The 19,371-nt window shown below is 32.3% G+C and overlaps 1 protein-coding gene across 1 annotated transcript; it reads left to right on the forward strand.

The window, feature by feature from the left end:
• Positions 1–325: 325 nt before the first annotated feature.
• LOC124367710 (potassium channel subfamily K member 15-like) lies at positions 326–19,071 on the forward strand. Its single transcript, XM_046824783.1, has 6 exons — positions 326–433; positions 11,429–11,652; positions 13,102–13,281; positions 16,732–16,908; positions 18,185–18,365; positions 18,446–19,071. The coding sequence occupies exons 2-6, from the start codon at positions 11,454–11,456 to the stop codon at positions 18,903–18,905; spliced, it is 1,197 nt and encodes a 398-aa protein (XP_046680739.1). The 5' UTR covers positions 326–433; positions 11,429–11,453; the 3' UTR covers positions 18,906–19,071.
• Positions 19,072–19,371: the final 300 nt, after the last annotated feature.

Raw genomic sequence — 19,371 nt, forward strand, 5'->3', positions numbered from 1 at the left:
CATGTAAGAACCCTATAAAAATAGACTAATTGCTGTTTGTCCAACAACAATTTATGTTCCAATACTGCGAACGCTATTAGACCAAACGAGGTGCAAAGGGAACGTTGGTTATTGGGAACTATAAAAGAATCACGTCTCGCAAAGGGTTGCGGAAATTCAGGCAATAAGTGGAGTCAACAGAGTTCGATACTGTCCGAGTGCGAAATGTGATTAAACGAGCGAGAGGAAGCAGTGTGGTCGCTGATCTGTGAGATTGTGGGTGGTGGGTGGATGGTGGCTGGTGGGGCGAGTGGGGGCGCCAGCCGGCTCAGTTTGGTGTCCAACGTCGCGTCGTGCGGACGTGTCTTTCCTCTCTGGAGCAAACTTGTCGCGGCTCGCGTGCTATCGCAGATGGGAGATATAAGGTACATGCCCCGCCGTGGAATATTACAGGGTAAGAGGCTAATTCTAATTAACTTCCGGTGCTAACGCGGTAATATTACCTATCGTGCCTGAAACTGCTGAGTTACGTGCAATATTGTCGTTTCGGTTTTCCCAGGTGTCGGTAAGAAATTGATTATATCAAATTTAAATACTTTTCATATTATAATTTTGTAGCGTGTGTGGTTTTTACAGAATTCCTATGGTTTTTTATCCTGGAACAGTAAAATATATGCCTCTATATATGACTGATTGTTTACTATAGGTAATTGATTTAAAGATTTGTAGTTTATTTTTATTTAAATTATAAATTGAGAAGTTTACGAGTAGGACAATCTAGATAAATATGTTTTAACACTAAATGTATAACATTAAAGCCCACTAAAAATAATAAGGATTCTAAAACCATTTTTTATGTTTCTTTTAATATTAAGAAATGTACGTGTCATGTGTTGAATCGAAAATTGTTTACAGTTACAGTATATATATTTAAAGTTTGTGACAAAACTCTAAATTGGTAATAACTGATCAATATCTTCAATTAAATTATAGTGAATTATATTTATCCCTTAGCCTAGTTGGAAAATCCTGGCATTGTATCAATTTTAAAAGGATAAAGGGTTATATCCCAAAAATTTTTAATTTAGTCCATTGCCTCTTTAAATGTTTATATTAGCTAAAGTTTTTGTTACTACAGTTTCATGGTTTAACTCCAGGAGAAAATACTTCGTAATAAAATTAGAAGGTATAATGATTCTTAGGGATTCTTAGTATCAAATATTTGTATTTTTTATGCTACAAATACTGTAAGCTAATATTTCTCATAATATAATTTATAAAATAACCCAAATTAAGTCTAAAAATGTATAACCTATTTTTATGAATGTTTTTTAAGTAAGACGTATGTGTGTTTAGGTGGGAATCTACCACGTTAGATACGCAATAACAAAAGATTTAATCAGAAATTTATTTACTTTATTTTTAATTGAAATCCTTAAGATGATGATAAAATAAAAAGACATCTTCAAATACAGGAAGCTCTACAAGCCACATGAAATTTGATATACTTGGAAATTTAAGTATTTTAAAGAGTTGGTAAGTACTTATTATGTTATAAAACCTTATTATTTATGTTTAAACTGTATTCAAAATAAACTAAGAGACAGTAAGTTTTAAGAACTTAATAATGAATAACGTTCTTAAAAACAATCATTGCTCAATGTAGTTTATTGAAACTTATTTTTATATGCAAATAAGTAAAAACATTTCTTTGTATTGAATTGTAAAGTTTTATTAGTTAGACACTGTAGTTTAATGAAACTCAATAAATTAACACACAATCCGTTTATAGTGAGATTTACAAAAAACTAATTATACACGTAATGATTGTTAAGACATAAATTGATATATTTCTCACGTTCATATAATTTATTTCGGCCAGTATGTGATAATAACGAAATTAAAGTCCTTTGTTTAGACAAAAATATGCCATCGAAGAATGCAGATTATAAATCGACAAATGGAAGTCAACTGCAACAAAACCAACTTGACCTTAATTTGTGGATAAGTTCACACTGTATGGTTCCTTATTATATGCATTAGCCAACAAGTAAGAAAAGTCATTGATATATCATAAAGTGAAAATGGACGGAGCGGTGTAAACTGAGGAAAGATCTATTGTTATTGTAGTCAAGCCTGAAATTGCTTTCTATTGTGTCGCCCGTACTCCATATTATCATTTCTAATATACAACAGTTTGGTAATTGGAAAACTACGACAGGAAAATCAGAGTATATTGTTTCATTTTGTTCCTAAATTTCGTGAATTTTAAGTCTAATTAAATTATAATATTTAGAATTATCATTAAATTGGTAATAATTTATAAAATCACATAGTATAACGTATAAAAGGTGAATAAACTTATTTTTTAAATATAAGTAGTCCTTAATAAACCTCGTTCGTAAGTAGTTCGTTTGTTTTGTTGTGTGTCAAACAAACGAACGCCTTACTCACATAGAAAAAGTTAATATATTTCCTAAAAATAGTTTTTTTACAAGTTTATTATAAACGTGCTTTTGTAGTTTAGTATAGCGGGTTTTGTATTATAACTCAAAGTACATACAGTTTTTAAACACAAATAAGAACAATTCTGTTCAACTATAAATTGTTTATTATTAATGTACAAGTCAATTAATGACATAAATAGCGACAGATACATTGTATAGGTAATTATCAGTTTATTGAAAAAGATTATTATTTATTTTAAATTTAGTTATCCATAATGCTTATCGTATGATAAAGGCACTGTTTTGGATGTACAGTGAAGTTCATTCATCCAGCAAAATCGTAAGTTTAAACAAACAATTGTTAGTTTAAAATTTAATTGTAAAATATTTGTCTATTATAGAAATTAACTCTTACATTATGTTAGTTCTGTAATGTTAGTTTATTTCCTCTGAAAGAATTACATAATTTATAGTGTTTTATAGTGGTATGCTGGTGAAAGGGATTCTCTTGCCAAAATCAACTAAGTGCACATAAATTACAAAAAGTTAGATTTCTATGGAATCTACCAAAAAGTAAGTGATTTTAATATTGAATTAAGAGGTATCTTATCAATAATGAGAGGAAAGCAGTACACAATGGCCATTTATACGATTACCATTGTGTAACTAATACATAATTCGCTAATTAACGGCATGGCACAGCTGTAGTGTAGCCTATCATTCCAGAGGTTATGCAATTTTTATTTCAATCTGTCTGTATGCACGACTTCTCAAAAAGCAAATGAAATAAAAACTGACATTTTTTATGAAGCTTTTTTTCTGTATGACCAGTACTGACTTTGATGATAATATACGTCATTTTATGGAATTTCCCTAAATGTTAGCAAATATATTACAATGGTATTAAGGGTAACTTTGATAGGAACAAGAAAATATAAAACAATTTTTAAACAAAGTGAGTCACTTCATATGATAATTCAACATGTGACTTTCTCTTATAGAATCGAAGTTGATGTTAAAAGTCGTTGAAAAGACCTGATGTCAACGCAATATTGCTTTTTAGTAACATCTCTAACTTACCGGAACATATACTGTTTGAATAATCCTATGAAACTTTATTTTATGAAATAAATATATACTTCATCCTTAGACTTTAAATTTTTCATGTAACTTTATTTTTACATACACAATGTTTTTCAAAGATAAATGTCCAACAAGAGAATAATGTTAGGTGTAATTTTTAAGTAAATATATATTTTAGTATGTGTGTCTGCAGACAAAAAAAGACTTCACAAAAATAAATTTACTTAAAATGTTGCATTAAGTCTCAGCAAAACACACTGCACGATATGTGGCTACTGCTACACTTTACTATACATGTTTACTGTATTCTAATTACGATAATAATTATAATATATTAATAATAAATATAATAATTACCATTATGAAATAACTGTGAATTACTGTACCTTTATGCATTAATTCACCATGATTACAAACTTATAAATCATCGATTTCGCACTGCCAAACACACTCAAACTTACACTGCAAATGTTCACTCTAGCAACAAATACGTTTGAAACTAAACCAAATTGGTTTTAGAATTAGTGTCTTATCATGTGTCAATATCCTTAGATCCTAGTGTCATATCATGAACTCACCGACTTAATAAAAGTTTGAAGACATATAACAATCATTTGACTGATATAATTTGTTTTTACTCGTATTTTAAAGGAGCCTGTACATTTTTCTGGCACCAATTTCTTGCATCAAATTTTGGGATAACTAGAAGTCTTAGGTGCTGAGTGCGGAAATGGTTAGTATTATTAATATTAAGAATATAATATTTATTAGCATTATTAAACTCTTCCAAGTCATAGATCAATACTTTTTATTGTTTTCAAAAGAGGTAATGACATTTAAGTGTGATAACAAATGCGGGTGGAGGTGTTCTTACACTAGTTTGCAATACAAGTCAATACATTTTGATGTAGGATGATTAGTACGGTATGCATCAAGTAACATTGGGAAAAGTTTGGAAGGTATGACGTATTTTTGTACAAGTAAACTCTAAGACGATATTATTTACAAGTAAAATGTTTGAACCTATAGTATATCACTTAAAATCTAGTGGCTAGGCCTCTTTTTCAAGATGTGTCTCTTGTAGAGACTACTGATTAAAGTCCTTTAGTCTCGCTCTTCCACGTCCATTGTAACAAACCCTACAAGTAACCATAAAATATTTACTTATAATTCAGCCAACCATGGCCTTCATCAACATTGTAGTGGTACCAGAGCATTGTGTGTATTACTCTGGGCAAGTCCTCAACTAATGTGGGTTTAGATCATTTCGTTCACTCTCTCAACGATTCCTTTTAGAAATACTTCACTGAAATTAACCTCATCCACCATAATTGCAGCCAAACGTCGAAATCCGTTGCAGTGGAGTATTCAATATCTGATTTCGTAATTCAATATTCTTAGGGATGACTGGCCTCACCACACTGAATGTTTTATCTCGTAGAAGCTATGCAAAGAATTGCAACTGAATTCTTAATTCCATTGACTAGTGTTTAGAATTACGCCTATCAACAATTTGAGTGCTCCTCCTAATTCGTTTAAAATTTGTGTTACTATTAGGTAATTTAACAAAAGAGTTTAATAGTAATATAAAACAAAATATCAGATTTTTATTATTATCTTAAACTTATAAATTACAGTCGTAAGTAAAAATTTGAAATTATACTAATAGCTTTTTAATTCCGTATTGTCAACGCTTTTTAACACGTATCCTACCAGATATAGCAGTAACGTTACACGTTATGTCTGCACTGATGATTTATAATATCATTCTTACATTATAAATAACATTAAAACTATACAAGTTTCACTGTGTTTAGCTGTAGTTATATGCATGTTACATTAAGCTATACGAATATCATACTGCAGGAACCCAACACTAATTGTTTCTAAATAGTTTTCAAGGCAAAAAGTTGTTTGCATACTAATTGGGCTGTATTTACTCTAATTAATGCAATAATACAATGAAGTGCATGTATTGTCAAACCGTAAAAGGTTTTTGTAGTAAATTTGTTCACTTAGCATTGCTCTCAATATTTAGTGAATTCTGGTGTTGTTATTGAGTCTGCTCATTCAATCTATTGACGGTAAAACGCATAGCAAATTTATGTAATGCATATCATTATTCAAGCTTTTATAAGTGCTATTGATTTTCAATTATTTGAATGCTTTGGATTCCCATCAACTGTTTTAATATATAATACACCACTAGATAGTTTTTACAGGAAGCTCAATTCTAATGTATATATTTCATAGTCATCTACAAATACAGTGTTAATGATTTATAATTTATAACTAAATCTGAAAGTGAAATGCGCTTCCTAATATATAAAATTTTATATAGACTAATATCTGAGTACGTATAGATTTAAATTATTAATTTTATTTTTTATTTTAAGAAATACATAATTTCATTAGATATTTAACTTCAAATCAAAAAATTAGTTTCTTTAAATAATAAAACTAATTTTCTTTGGTATTGCATCAGAGATAATTTTCTCCGAAAAAAAAGGTTTCTGTCTTCCGTTCCACAAAATAAAAAAATCTGTTTATTGTGACCTTGATATGGTCAGTAGCAGAGCAACACATACAACATTGAAACGACGTAACTAAGACAATATTGGTAAGTGCTATTGGTTCAATTTCTTCAGATAACTTAGGAATCTAGACTCTTCCTGTGTTTTATCAAGTAACGAGTTATTAAAAAAAAACAGGCTTGAGGCATTTAGAAGTCAAATACTATGATATAAGGAAATTCTTCAGAGATTAGTACTCACATTAGTAGCTAATCATTTGAAGAATAAAAATCTTTACTGGAGGTACTAATATCCCTTATACGTACTCATTAGTGAAACAAAATGAATTTGATATGTCTAATTTATAAAACATTTTCTCTATCTCACAAATGAATATTTTAGGTATGAACTATGTAGTAAATCAGAAGAGCTTAATAATCAAATTACGTTGGATTAAAAGAGGCTTGAGGTTAGGAGAAGGCTTATTTTTTACTCTCAGAGTCAGGTAATGAATATGACGTTTGAACTGGGCAGAAAATCTGGAATATTGGTCAAGTGTAGGAAGTTAGCTTATTAAAAATTGGGCAATAATTAAAAATTGAAAAAATAATAAGCATGTAAATATATGTCCAAAACAAAATATGTGTGCCAAAATCGTTGCATATACTTTCACTGATCACCAAAACCGTCCGATAAATCACTGTGCGAATATTTGTGTTCAAGAACAATCATCATTGTTACACTGTCTCCTCAGTGGTTTTATAGTGATTTTAAAATATTTTGATTTTGCAATAAACATGATTTAAAGGAAGAGATAACTTATCCATCAAACACTCTGCCATTTATGGCGAATTTTTGATAGAAGTGCACATTTTTCCTAAACATAAAATGTTACATAAATATCTGTTACATGGTTTGAAATAGAAAAGGGGCATCTTCCATAGAACCGCAGGTGCTACCTATCCTTTTGGTTTTGGAAGTTTACAATACTTATGAAACATATTATACTTACTTATAAAATAAACCACTTGTATACATAAGTATTTACCTTCATTTTACTTTCTTATTGGGGATTTCCTTACATTTTAGATACTACGACTATTTTGCAGTAACTGGTAACAAGTTGACAGAATCTTTATTTTTTTTAAATACATGTTACGATAACACACTTTTAATTGATGAAATGAAAATACAAATTTTAATTTAAACAAATTAAAAAGTGTACACTTTAAACAAATATACATAGTCAAAATACAGGCATTAAAGTAAGAACACTATAGATGAAATATTATATAAATTGAAGTATTTCTTTTAGTAATAATGTATAAAATACAAATTGAAACCAGTCGTTTTACAAGCCACAAACATGTAATAGCGTTGCAGAAATCTATTTGTGTCATGTGAAGTAGAACCACTTCATCACGCGATAAATCTCCTTGTATTGTATCCAGGATCCTATCTTGTCAATGTTATGTTGGTGCACCTCACCGTAAAATCTCGTCTCGTGCTCCAATTCATTGGGCACCGGTCTTGCTCAGTTTATGTTTTATACTGACAACTGATATTGGATACCAACGTACTCTGCTTGTAATAAGATTTGAGGAAACTTGTTTATTTCGTGACATTTTATATTAATTTTTGCTATCGAATATATAAATATATTTTCCTTTATCTATTGTTATATATATATATATTGTTTTTTTTACTCTATATTTAAAAATACAATAATATAATTAATATAAATGATTTCATACTTTTAGTAAAATATTATTTTATCTATTAAAGAATTACTCTGCCTATAAATTTCTGATATACATTATTATTCTGAATTTATAATTGAACTGAAACAGAAAATTTTCTTATCGAAATATTGCTTACAAGCAACAGTTCTTAATTTAGTATAATGAGATAATATATCTATAAGACCTTTAAAGTAACTATATATACATACATATATTATTTTAAATATTTAATTTCGTTTTGATCTATTATTCTACTTATCACTTATATTGTTGGCCGTATAAATATAGGATTTAGGTATCTATCGGCTAAGTTTCTAAGCCATACATTTTACAACGTCTTCGAATAAGAATCCTGGGATTTTGGGCGGCTGTTAGATAAAAATATTGAACACAAATAAAAAATTTAAACGTCTAACTGAAGAAAAAATTATATTTTGAGTTCTAATATCTTATTACCTCACAACGTAAACTACACTTATTGCTCTGCATATATAAAATCGATAATAGATTTCTCGCAAAGTGTTAGCATATTTAGTGTCACTGATTAACCGCTTGTGTAAAAAGTAGGTTCGACTGAGAACAGCACTCTATTATTAAATTAAGATTGAAATTAATTTCATTTGAGCATAACACTGGGAAGGTCTTTACGCTTAGAGCGCCGAGCAGGTTTAATCTGATGCCTTAACGAAATTTTGTAGACATGAAGTCATATTTATTTACGAATGACATCAAGACTGGTGATTTGGTATGTTTAACACAGGAACAATGTTATTTGCGTGCATGGTATCCGAATCACGTGTTCCCTGGGTAACGCTACGGCTAACCTGAAGAATGTGCTGAAGAATTGGCTAAGAAGAGGAAGAATAAGGGGATGTTTAACGGAAGACTTTGTCGAATCTTCGATTTTTATGGAATTTTGGTGCAAGTGTTTTGGATATCTGCATTTCTTCAATCACTTTTTTTTTGACCGGCCAGTTAAACGGCCGTTCAGCATAACCGCTGTGAAATGAACTGGTTGTATCAGAAATGAATTGTTTTATCATCTAGCGAATTTTGACCTCGGTATTTAATTCGGCATTGACGCTGCACGCTAATAGAAGATTTTTATTCTGCGTACTGCAGAACACACTATGGTTTCTAATGCACCGTAATCATCTTTCTCGTGACTGGCGCTAAGACACATTAACGAACGACCACCGCACAGCTGTTCGGCGTATGCCAAGGTCAACGTTTGTCAAGGAAAATTAAACTTGTTTATTTGAAATACAGTGTACTGTTTAAAAAACTTTAGTTATTTGAATAGTTTTTTAAGTAACTATCTTTCTAAATCTCACCGTTCATTTTTAGATTGGAGATAACCTTAAATTTTGAAAGTTATCTACAAAACTATCTACAAAACTAAGTAGATAGCTTTAATGTTTTGCATAATTTACAAAAAAGCAACGGATATAATTTAGCATGTGTTTCTCAATTACGTTATAATAAAAGATTAGAAATGTTTACCATATTGTTTTTTTTTTTTTATTTTTACTACGATATTGATCTGATGTCAGTCACAGTTTTGCAATGAAATAAAACTTTCTTGACGGTGAGTTCCAGTAGACACGCAAGCAAAGGAGGCTTTGATGACGAATGTCACCACGGCAGGAAATCTTGGTAAATATTGTTTTACGTTGTTGAAGACTACACAGCCGAAATATTGCATACAACTGAAACATATCTAAAAAATTAAACTTACCTGTGTAGCCAAACTACAAGAATAATTTTAACAGCATTACAATGTAACTGTACACATTTTTGAAAACTAAGGTTTAGTCTTTTATTCAGGATCAATGTTTTTTTAATATACAATATTTTTAATTTTTATATAAGTAAGCAATAAAATATCTTATAACAAAGAGTAAAACTAAACATTTTCACAAATTAAATGAACAAACATGGAGGTATAGTTATTATTTTACAAATTTTATAAAATGTCAGTCAAAAAGAGTAAAAAGTTTTACCAATCTGCAAACAATGTTATAAACACTAGCTATTGAAAGAATATTAAAGTAAATTAATAATCAATTTCGTGTAAATTTTATGATCAAAATAAATTAAATGGTAAAAAACTATAAAATAGACATTCTAGAGCGAATAAAACTAAATTGTTTATGTGTTTAAGAGTACAGTTCAAGAGTTCAATAACATTATGGTAAACCTTTATTCTGTATCTGTTACAAAGGTATAAGCTGATCAATAGATTTCAACCGAGTCTTCAATACGTTGTCACTGAATATAAATTAACTATGGACAAACATATATTTCTTTTCCTTCTGTTTTAATGATGTTACCCTCGATATATGCAAACATAATTCGTATGAGTTATTAAGTGGGTATATAAATATGTATATTATTGCATCGTCATCCATTTCCGAGCAAGGTTGAAATGTTCTTTTATATTATTTCCAAAGTTTAAAATTGCCTACAAGACTTGAAATTAACGGAAATTAAAGTGAGTTATAAAACGCTTGATTTCGAAATAGTAGATATCGAGTACGGCCATCCTAATTTTTATTATTACTTATCTCAATGTATAAACAGTAAAAAATATAAAGTAATCAGAAATAAAAGATAGCTTAAGATCAATTATAAAATTACACTTAACACATAGAAGTAAACTAATGAAATTTTTTAATTAGGAGTTGTATAAAAATAATATTGTAAGGGAAATAATATCGCGTTGTCGGTATATATTATCTTTACCTACAACTGGAGACCTTTCTAACACACTTTTAAACCTAGTGGATGATAAAAGGATTAAAGAATATACGATAATTATTAAGTATTTGGTGGATTAAAATTTTTCGTCCCGTAATATTTTAAGAAAATGTAGTTTCAAGTTTGAAATTGTAGTAAAATTTAAAATGTGTGCAAAATTTTGTAATTTTATGTTGATTTATTACAATATTTAAATGCAAAATATGCATCATATTCTTTATTTGAAGTTTATTTTTTATTATGAAAGAATCATGAAGGAAACATCATTTTTCGGACATTTGTCATTGTTCAGTTAAATAAACTTTGTTCAGTTTAAAGTTTCAAACTAAAAAAATCTATTCAAAATCTATTTTTGGTTTGAATGATCTTGTTTCACTGAACGATACCACATGTCCGAAAAAGATCTGTTTTCTTAATGTGTTAAGATAATGTGTTAGAAAATTATCAGTCTTTACATTTTATGAATGCTAATAGATAAAACAACGCATCGCTGAAGGTTAAGGAGGTTCTGGAGGTACTTAGCGATAACAAGAGTTCCTCTAATATCAGGTTTTATCATTAAAATTTATGGAAAAGTAACACCTAGAAAATTTTTCAGGGTACAACACAGGGCACAGAACAGCCACATTCAAACGTTTGCCATCCGATGTTGGTGTTAAGCTGATCAACAAGCTCCCTGATGAAATCAAAAATTTGAATGAACCAACAAAATTTAAAGCTCGATTGAGACACTTTTTGGTGTCGAGGGTGTTTTACTTGAGAAGAGTTTATAATGAGCCGCTGGGATGAAATTTAAAGTAATTGGATGCTTCATATAAATTAGAAAAATTCATGCCATCTAGACACTAGCTTTAGGACATATAATTGAACTTGTAGCATTTCATGTATGATTGTACATTTTTAGGTTAGGAGCAAGTCGGCGGCAGTAGATGCCGGCAGCGTGTGTACCGGCGCGCTGTGTCTCCACCCTGCTGGTCCACAACTTGGCTCTGTCTCTACTTGTGCTTGGGTACGTGTTTCTCGGTGGCGTCCTCTTCCAGAGGTTGGAGTCCGGCCACGAGCTCAAGCAGAGGGCTGTGGTACGCAACTTCCGGGACGAGTGTCTTCGGGAACTATGGACCATCACAGGTGCATAAATTAATTGTGACCCCGAATACACTAAAATTTATTGTATTATTTATTTAATAATGTCGGTGCATAAGGTCCATTTGTGACAACCTACACAAAAACATGTTAAGTAAATATAAATATTTATATTCAGTATGTCTAAGAAGACTACTGTCTATTTATGAATAAATACTAGTATTTATTTTACAAATAATGGTAAAACTTTGTGAATAAATTATGCATAATTTAAGTTGTGTTTTGAATATTTCTATTAAAACACATACGTAGCATAGTTATACGTAGCCAACTTGAAAAACATTCCAATTTATATATTTAAAAAGTATACAACGTTTAGTCAGCTTACCTTAAATAATACATAAGTTTAAACATTTTTCATTATCTTAAACTTGAATGTGATGATGAATAGAATAAACAAATGAATAGTAAAATAACTAACAATAAAGCCCTAAGAAACAAAAGTCATAACACAATCTAGTAAATCTCTACGGGTACATAACCGTAAATTATGCTGTGGTAGTATAACTTAGTCAATAGTTCAAGGTTATTATTCAGAATAATATATAAAATATTGTCAATTCTATCAGTTTTAAAACAATGTAATCATTGTGAACAAAAGAGGCACTCCGTCCCAGCTGTATGTAAAGGGCAGAGGATAGAAGATAACCCACCTTTGATTCTTATTTAGTGGCGTGTATTATATATTATATACTATCCACCTTCATCGTGGCTTTAAAATGGGCTTTAGGAAGCAAAAGTAAAAAAAAAACCTCACACATATTTATAGTGAATATTGTGGGATCAGTACAGAAAATACTTTATGTGTAAGTGTAGCAGAATTATCCTCAGTTTTTTTCCTAGAGAAGTAATTTAAGGAAAATAGATGAGTTTTATTATTTTGAGTGATAATAAACATTAACATTTTCCATGATTTTGTAGTGACTTTGCAAAGTTTAATTTAAACGTAAATTTATTTAAATGAATGACTCGAAGCAGGTCAATATAATTTATATTCACTTAACTATGAGTGGTCATTGAACATATATATACCTGTAGTTTACATTAATAGGATTCTTTCAGTCGTTTACTTCAATAAACAAAATAAATCATCAACACATCCTTTTCAAAATTATATCGTGCATTGTAAACAAATTTTAATGACCCATAAAATGTATAAAGCAATCCTTTCAAGGACAAAACATTTTTAATGTAGTATCCGTATTTAGTGTACAGGACAAAGGAACGTACATTCTCCCTACAAGGACTTTCGTAGATAGCACTGAGGAAAATAATAACGCCCTATATACATATTAATTTATCTGAAATTGTACTTTTCTGAAAGTAGTTATGTAGATTCAAATAGGTGAGCGGTTATGATTTGTGTCCAACACTGTTAACAATCAATGATATTTTGTTAAAAAGGAAATTTATTTCTTCTGTATTGGGATATAGAACGACTAAATGTCCTGTACGAGCGCAACTGGACGCATTTGGTCGACGCGCAGCTCCGGAAGTTCGAGAAGAGCGTCGTCGAGGCTACAAAGAAGAACGGGTACGACATGAGGGACTCGGACCTCCACTGGAGCTTCAGCGGAGCGGTCCTCTATTCTGTCACTGTTGTTACTACCATAGGTAAGCATTTATACCCATTGGTATTATATTGTATATAATCTTTGAGTCTTCATATGTGGTCCTCTATTTCGTTACTGTTGTTACTACCATAGGTAAGCATTTATTATACCAACTGGTATTATATTGTATATAATCTTTGAGTCTTCATATGTGGTCCTCTATTCCGTTACTGTACAGTAGTTACTACCATAGGTAAGTACTTATACCCATTGGTTTTAGATTGTATATTATAATCTTTGAGTTTTCATATCTTATAATGCATGGAATGAATTTTCCAAAAGTAGTTTATTTATTTTTTATTTTTGAAGCCAAAAAATATGGTATATTATTTTTAATGTAGGTGGGTGAAAGATTTAAGGTTCAATAAATTTATTTTACATGGAAAAGTGACACCTAGAATTGTTCAGAGTAAAGATTACAATGTACAGGGAGCGGCAAAATGATCTGACGGTTTTCGCTGTTGCGCTGTCAAGCGAGTGAGTGGTGGGGGGTGGTGGGGATAGGGGCGTGGCAGAGCCTACGTGCGGAAATTTTTAGTAGCGATGGAGCGGTGGACGGCTGAGCACCGTGCGTTCGTTGTGGAAGCATTTTTTAAAAGTGGCGATAGTGTTGTTGCTGTTCAGCGGCAGTTCCGCAGACGTTTTAATGTGGCTCCAAGTGGGAAAGTGCCAACTCGAAACACCATTTTGCTGTGGATGGGTAACTTTAGAGCTACCTGTTCAGCTTTAAAACGAAAATCAACAGGCCGTCCAAGGTCAGCCCGGACGCCAGAGAACGTCGAGAGAGAGTGAGAGGAGCTGTGGAAGCCAGTCCTCGGCGGCCTGCACGTAAACAAGCTTCAGCTCTGCAGATGTCTGACTGCTCGGTAAGAAGAATATTAAGGTACGACCTGCACTTTCATCCGTACAAAATGGCTATCGTGTAACAGTTGAAGCCCAGTGATTATGCAAAACGCATTGAATTTTCAGAGCAAATGATTAATTTGCTTACAGATGAAAAAATTTTCATTATGAGCGACGAAGCTCATTTTCAGTTGAATGGTTATGTTAATAAACAGAATTTCCGATATTGGTCAGAAAACAATCCAGAAGAACTGCATGAACGACCTCTTCACAGTCCCAAGGTCACTGTGTGGTGTGGCGTAACAAAAAATTGTGTTATAGGCCCAAACTTTTTTGAAGAGAACGGTCTAACTGTAACCGTCAATTCACAACGATACCTGACTATGTTGAAAAACTTCCTGATCACCGAAATACGCATAAATTGCTTCAACCGCCACAGAATTTGGTTCCAGCAGGATGGGGCAACTGGCCACACAGCCAATGTGGTAATAAACTTCTTAAGAAGCAAGTTTCGTGGCCGAGTCATCTCGCGTTTCGGGGACATTGCGTGGCCACCTCGCTCCCCGGATCTCAGCATCTGTGACTTCTTCTTGTGGGGACTGCTGAAATCTAGAGTATACACAAACAAACCCCGCACATTGGATGAACTGAAGGAAACCATACGCCAAGAAATAGCCAACCTCTCTCCTGAAATGTTAGGGAAAGTGTTAAACAATTTCAGTGCAAGATTGGAAGAATGCATCGCCAAAGACGGACATCATTTGAAAGACGTTATATTCAAATCTTAAACGGTTCAACTCGCCTTTTTTGGTTATTTTTATAAATGTTCATAAATACCAATCTGAAATCTGCAATAAAACACTTTGTACCAGTTTAAACGTTTGAGTTGTTTACATTATAAAACCGTCAGATCATTTTGCCGCTCCCTGTATATACGGCTTAGAATGCCTGAAACTTTACTTGGCATTTTTCACTTTGTGAAAAGGAAACGCCTAAAACCAATGAGAGAGTAACGGTTACGGTACCCTATGTCTTACAGTGTTTCAACTGTTTGGATATATAGTGATCAAAATCACAGAACTAAGAAAAACGGGACCATTCTTCTATAAGGGCTGTTATAGAAGTTGAAGCGAAAATATACCTCTTATTGCGTAGACCTAATGTTAAAAACTCACCTTGTTTCATTATCACTTTTGGAAAGTGATACAGTTCTTAAATTTCGTACTTATATACCAAGCATAAGTTATTGTAAAGAAAATTATACTTTTAGACATTTTAAAATTCGTAAATATATTAGTAAAAATATTTTTAAATACTAAACATTTTACAAAATTCTATAACAAACTTCTTGGTTATATTACCCTTTAAAAAAAGAAAGCATCTTCAGCAACAACAGTAAAAGATGGAAGTCTAAACTGACCTCTAGAAAAAATAGAAGTCAAAACTTTAAAAAATAAATTACTAAGAACTACACAATCATTACACCTACGATTACATAAATATAATACACAAGCAAATAAATAACTATCTAAACTATAACAGGAGCAGTTTTGTGGCTTAAGAACATCTAGACCAAAGACCGTCGTACGGCAGAGATTAAACGAGTTACCGGAGAATGGACCATGATCACGGCAAATTACTAAATTTTTCTCACATACAGAACAAATAAAATATAAAGAAATTTGTTATTCTTTAAACAAATTTACATAGCTTAAAATACATTGTTGAAGCTTACATGTATAAGTGTACAGTAGTGAGGCTCAATAACAACAATTGTAATATAATACGAGTTCTTGTATACTTTATCTACTTTACAACCACTAAAATTAAAACCAAAGAATTGTTACATCATTAATTCTCAATCGCCATGACGCAATTTAGTAGTAACAAAATATTTTCGTATCATTTTGCTGCTCTTAAAGTTCCTAGCTTATACCTAACACCAAGCACTTTTGCATTTTCTTTCCCCAGGCCATTGACACGGCCGAATATTGGTGCTTTGAATTAGCTTTAATTTATGTTTCAGTAAACAGCTAAAAAAATTTACTACCTTAGCAATACGATGTACGAGCGCAATAGAAGCATCACTTGGAGTGTTGGAAAGTAGGACCGGTAGTTCACGGGAGTCTTTGTTGACTCACTGTCGCACCAGGTGCAAATGTGACGTCCGCAAAGGCCTTTTTAAGAATTAGGCGTGGACCTATAGTCCTACAATCCTAGGGCGTATGGAAACGTACGCCTCGCACCTCTGAGGGTAAAATGATTTGACGACTTGAGTGCTCAAATGTTAGTTTGTATGATTTGTAAATTATGGAAACGTAACGCCTCGCACCGCTGAGGATAAAGCGATCACGATGCTCTACGCCTTAGTTGGGGTGCATCTAATGTTAGTTTGTATGATTTATAGGTTATGGAAACGTAACGCCTCGCACCGCTGAGGTTAAAGTGATTACGATGCTCTACACCTTAATTTGGAGTGCATCTTATGTTAGTTTGTATGATTTATAGGTTATGGAATCGTAACGCCTCGCACCGCTGAGTGTAAAGTGATTACGATGCTCTACACCTTAATTTAAGTGCCTCTAATGTTAGTTTGTATGACTTGTAGGTTATGGAAACGTAACGCCTCGCACCGCTGAGGGTAAAGTGATTACGATGCTCTACGCCTTAGTTGGAGTGCCTCTAATGTTAGTTTGTTTGTCGAACCTGGGGACAATGTTGGCCCAAACCTTCCAGTCAGCATACTCGCGTCTATGTTGTGCAACACCTATTCAGAAGTGCACAGGTACTTCCTTAATATATTTATTTAAAGTGCTCTGTTTGTATTTATTTTTTCCTCTACTGTTTTCAGGTTTTATCAGATCGTGAGTTATGCAGTGGTATTCTATATTCTAACTTCTTTAAGGTATCGTAATGTAACTTACAAGTTATGTCAATAAAAAATCAAATCTTTTTGAAAATATCCGGGTTTTACACATTTATTAACTTTGAATTACCTTATTTGAGGATTCACACTTCACAGTTTTCCAAATGTATGGCTTTTCATAATAAATAAAATGGAATTCCCAACCTATGAAATAGTAAATGTTTCAAACACTTAATGTTTTGTATAGCAAACCTTGTGCACATAATGCTTAAATGTATCCTTAAAATAACTTTATACATCACAAAAATATTAAGCAGCCAAATTGAGCACAAAATTTGTTAAAATACCAAGACAGCTAACTCGAGAAGGGTTGATTCCATGTGAATTTTGAGGTTAAGTATATTTTACATTCCACTTAGTGTATTAATACTAACTGAGAATTAACACTGTCGCGTACTTGACGTCTTGAATCTAAAGTCAAAGTCTGTCTGAAGAGATCCTGTGGGATTTAATAGAGCAAAATTTTAAAATGCTCAAAATCCATTTAATCCTATTTAGACGTTTTGTTTAACGAAAAAGCTAAATAAATTCCTTGTTCGGTAGACTTTGTTAATGCTTAAGTAAACCATTCAAAAATAGTAGCACTTGCATAGGTTTATTACTTTGAAGTGTGCTAGTATTTGTATATTTTCTTCCACAAGCATTTACTTTCATTTTAATTTTTACTCTTTTTCTGATAGAAATCAGATAAATATAGCAGACTTAGTTTTAACAAAAAGAAAAATTCATCTTTGAAATATAAAACAATTTGGACATGAAAATTAAAAATCTGTATTTACGGAAGTATAGGGAGAAAACATTTTACTATAATCCAAGTTTTATATTATGATAATTACCATGATAATAAAACCTTAAGCAATTTAAAGGTCACATTATAGTTTTTCAATATTTTGAAAAATTAGGATTTTGGCCTTTTACTCAATACACACAGCACTATACTCAGCATGTGGGGGCTATAATATAAGACATTAAGATCTTTTTTACATATTATTATAGAATCAAAGACTTAATACCGGAGAATACACGACATAACATATGTTTAGTATTATTCTCTTACAAAAATATTAGCCAAAGAGTAGAAAACTATATAAAATATAATAGGTTTATGCAAATAAAGATATAAAATGAATTACAGGTAATCACAGGACGACAGCGCCACCCCGAGGGGAGCCTCGCAGCACGCTTGTTGCCGTGGGGAGCGATACTGGGAGGGCAGTCTGCTCCCTAACTCCTGAGGCAAGGCAGCTGCTCAGAAAACAGCATCTCAACCCGCAAGATAGAGATTCTGACGACGATGATCCTGATCATACAAAAGGGTATGTGAGATTCAAAAGTGTTATTCAGATATATAAATAATCTTGTGATAATTAAATAATTTGGTTATGTTTTTTTTCAGTTCTCGTCAACATGATACACCCTCACGAGTGCCTCTGATATGGAGGGCACCGGGAGAGTCTCGGCGGGCTCCCACACCCCCTCCCAGAAAGACTCCCCCTTTGCGGCGTTACCCGCCTCAGCGCGTTCCTGCCGCGGTAGTACTGGTGCTGCTGGGTGGCTACTTAAGCCTGGGCGCCCTGGCCTTCGCAGCCTGGGAGGGTTGGTCGCTCCTAGACGGCGCTTACTTCTGCTTTGTAACCCTGTCCACCATCGGCTTTGGGGACATGATCCCTGGCAAGTCCCTCCAGAGGGACTCCCAGGAGGGACAGCTGCAGACGGTCGCTTGCTGCACCTACCTCCTCCTTGGTCTGGTTATAATCGCCATGTCATTCTCCTTGTTGCAAGAGGAAGTTGTGAGCCGGGGCAGGCACTTCGCCAACGCCGTGGGTCTCGTCAAACGAGAGGATCTCAGTGTATGACGTCACAACTGATCGGAAAGACTAATCGAGTTGGGGTATATAGTTTTGTTACGTTGTGGAATGTTTATCCTAAATATTGTACAGTGAGGACGAGTGTATTTTCTTAAATTTCCATTTTTGTAATATTATACATGAATAGTAAGAATAAATAATTGTTTTCTCTGTGGTCAGTTTGAATAAATGTAATTTCCTTCTCAAAAAATAGGCCTATATTATATAATTTAGGTATATGGTGAAATAAGCATTCATTAAAATGCAAGAACTTTGCTTCAGTTGTATTTTTGTTTTTAAATTATAATATTATGTTCAATACATTACTCTACGTTAACTTAATGAAATGTATCTATATTTTATTCATTTTGAAAATGGCCATAACTTGATTCAGAAGTAGATTTATAATTCCTGGATAATTGTTCAACAGTACTTTTTAAAAGGTATATGACAGCTTAAAAGTATAATATTTAAT

This window comes from Homalodisca vitripennis, chromosome 8, assembly GCF_021130785.1.
Source record: "Homalodisca vitripennis isolate AUS2020 chromosome 8, UT_GWSS_2.1, whole genome shotgun sequence".
Classification (NCBI taxonomy): domain Eukaryota; kingdom Metazoa; phylum Arthropoda; class Insecta; order Hemiptera; family Cicadellidae; genus Homalodisca; species Homalodisca vitripennis.

Bases quoted from the DNA above. Each gene is read 5' to 3' on its own strand.
- LOC124367710 (XM_046824783.1), top strand. From the start codon at position 11,454: ATGCCGGCAGCGTGTGTACCGGCGCGCTGTGTCTCCACCCTGCTGGTC. The intron at 16,909-18,184 runs GTACTTCCTTAA...AATGAATTACAG, and splicing joins ACCTATTCAGAAGTGCACAG to GTAATCACAGGACGACAGCG. The intron at 18,366-18,445 runs GTATGTGAGATT...GTTTTTTTTCAG, and splicing joins GATCCTGATCATACAAAAGG to TTCTCGTCAACATGATACAC.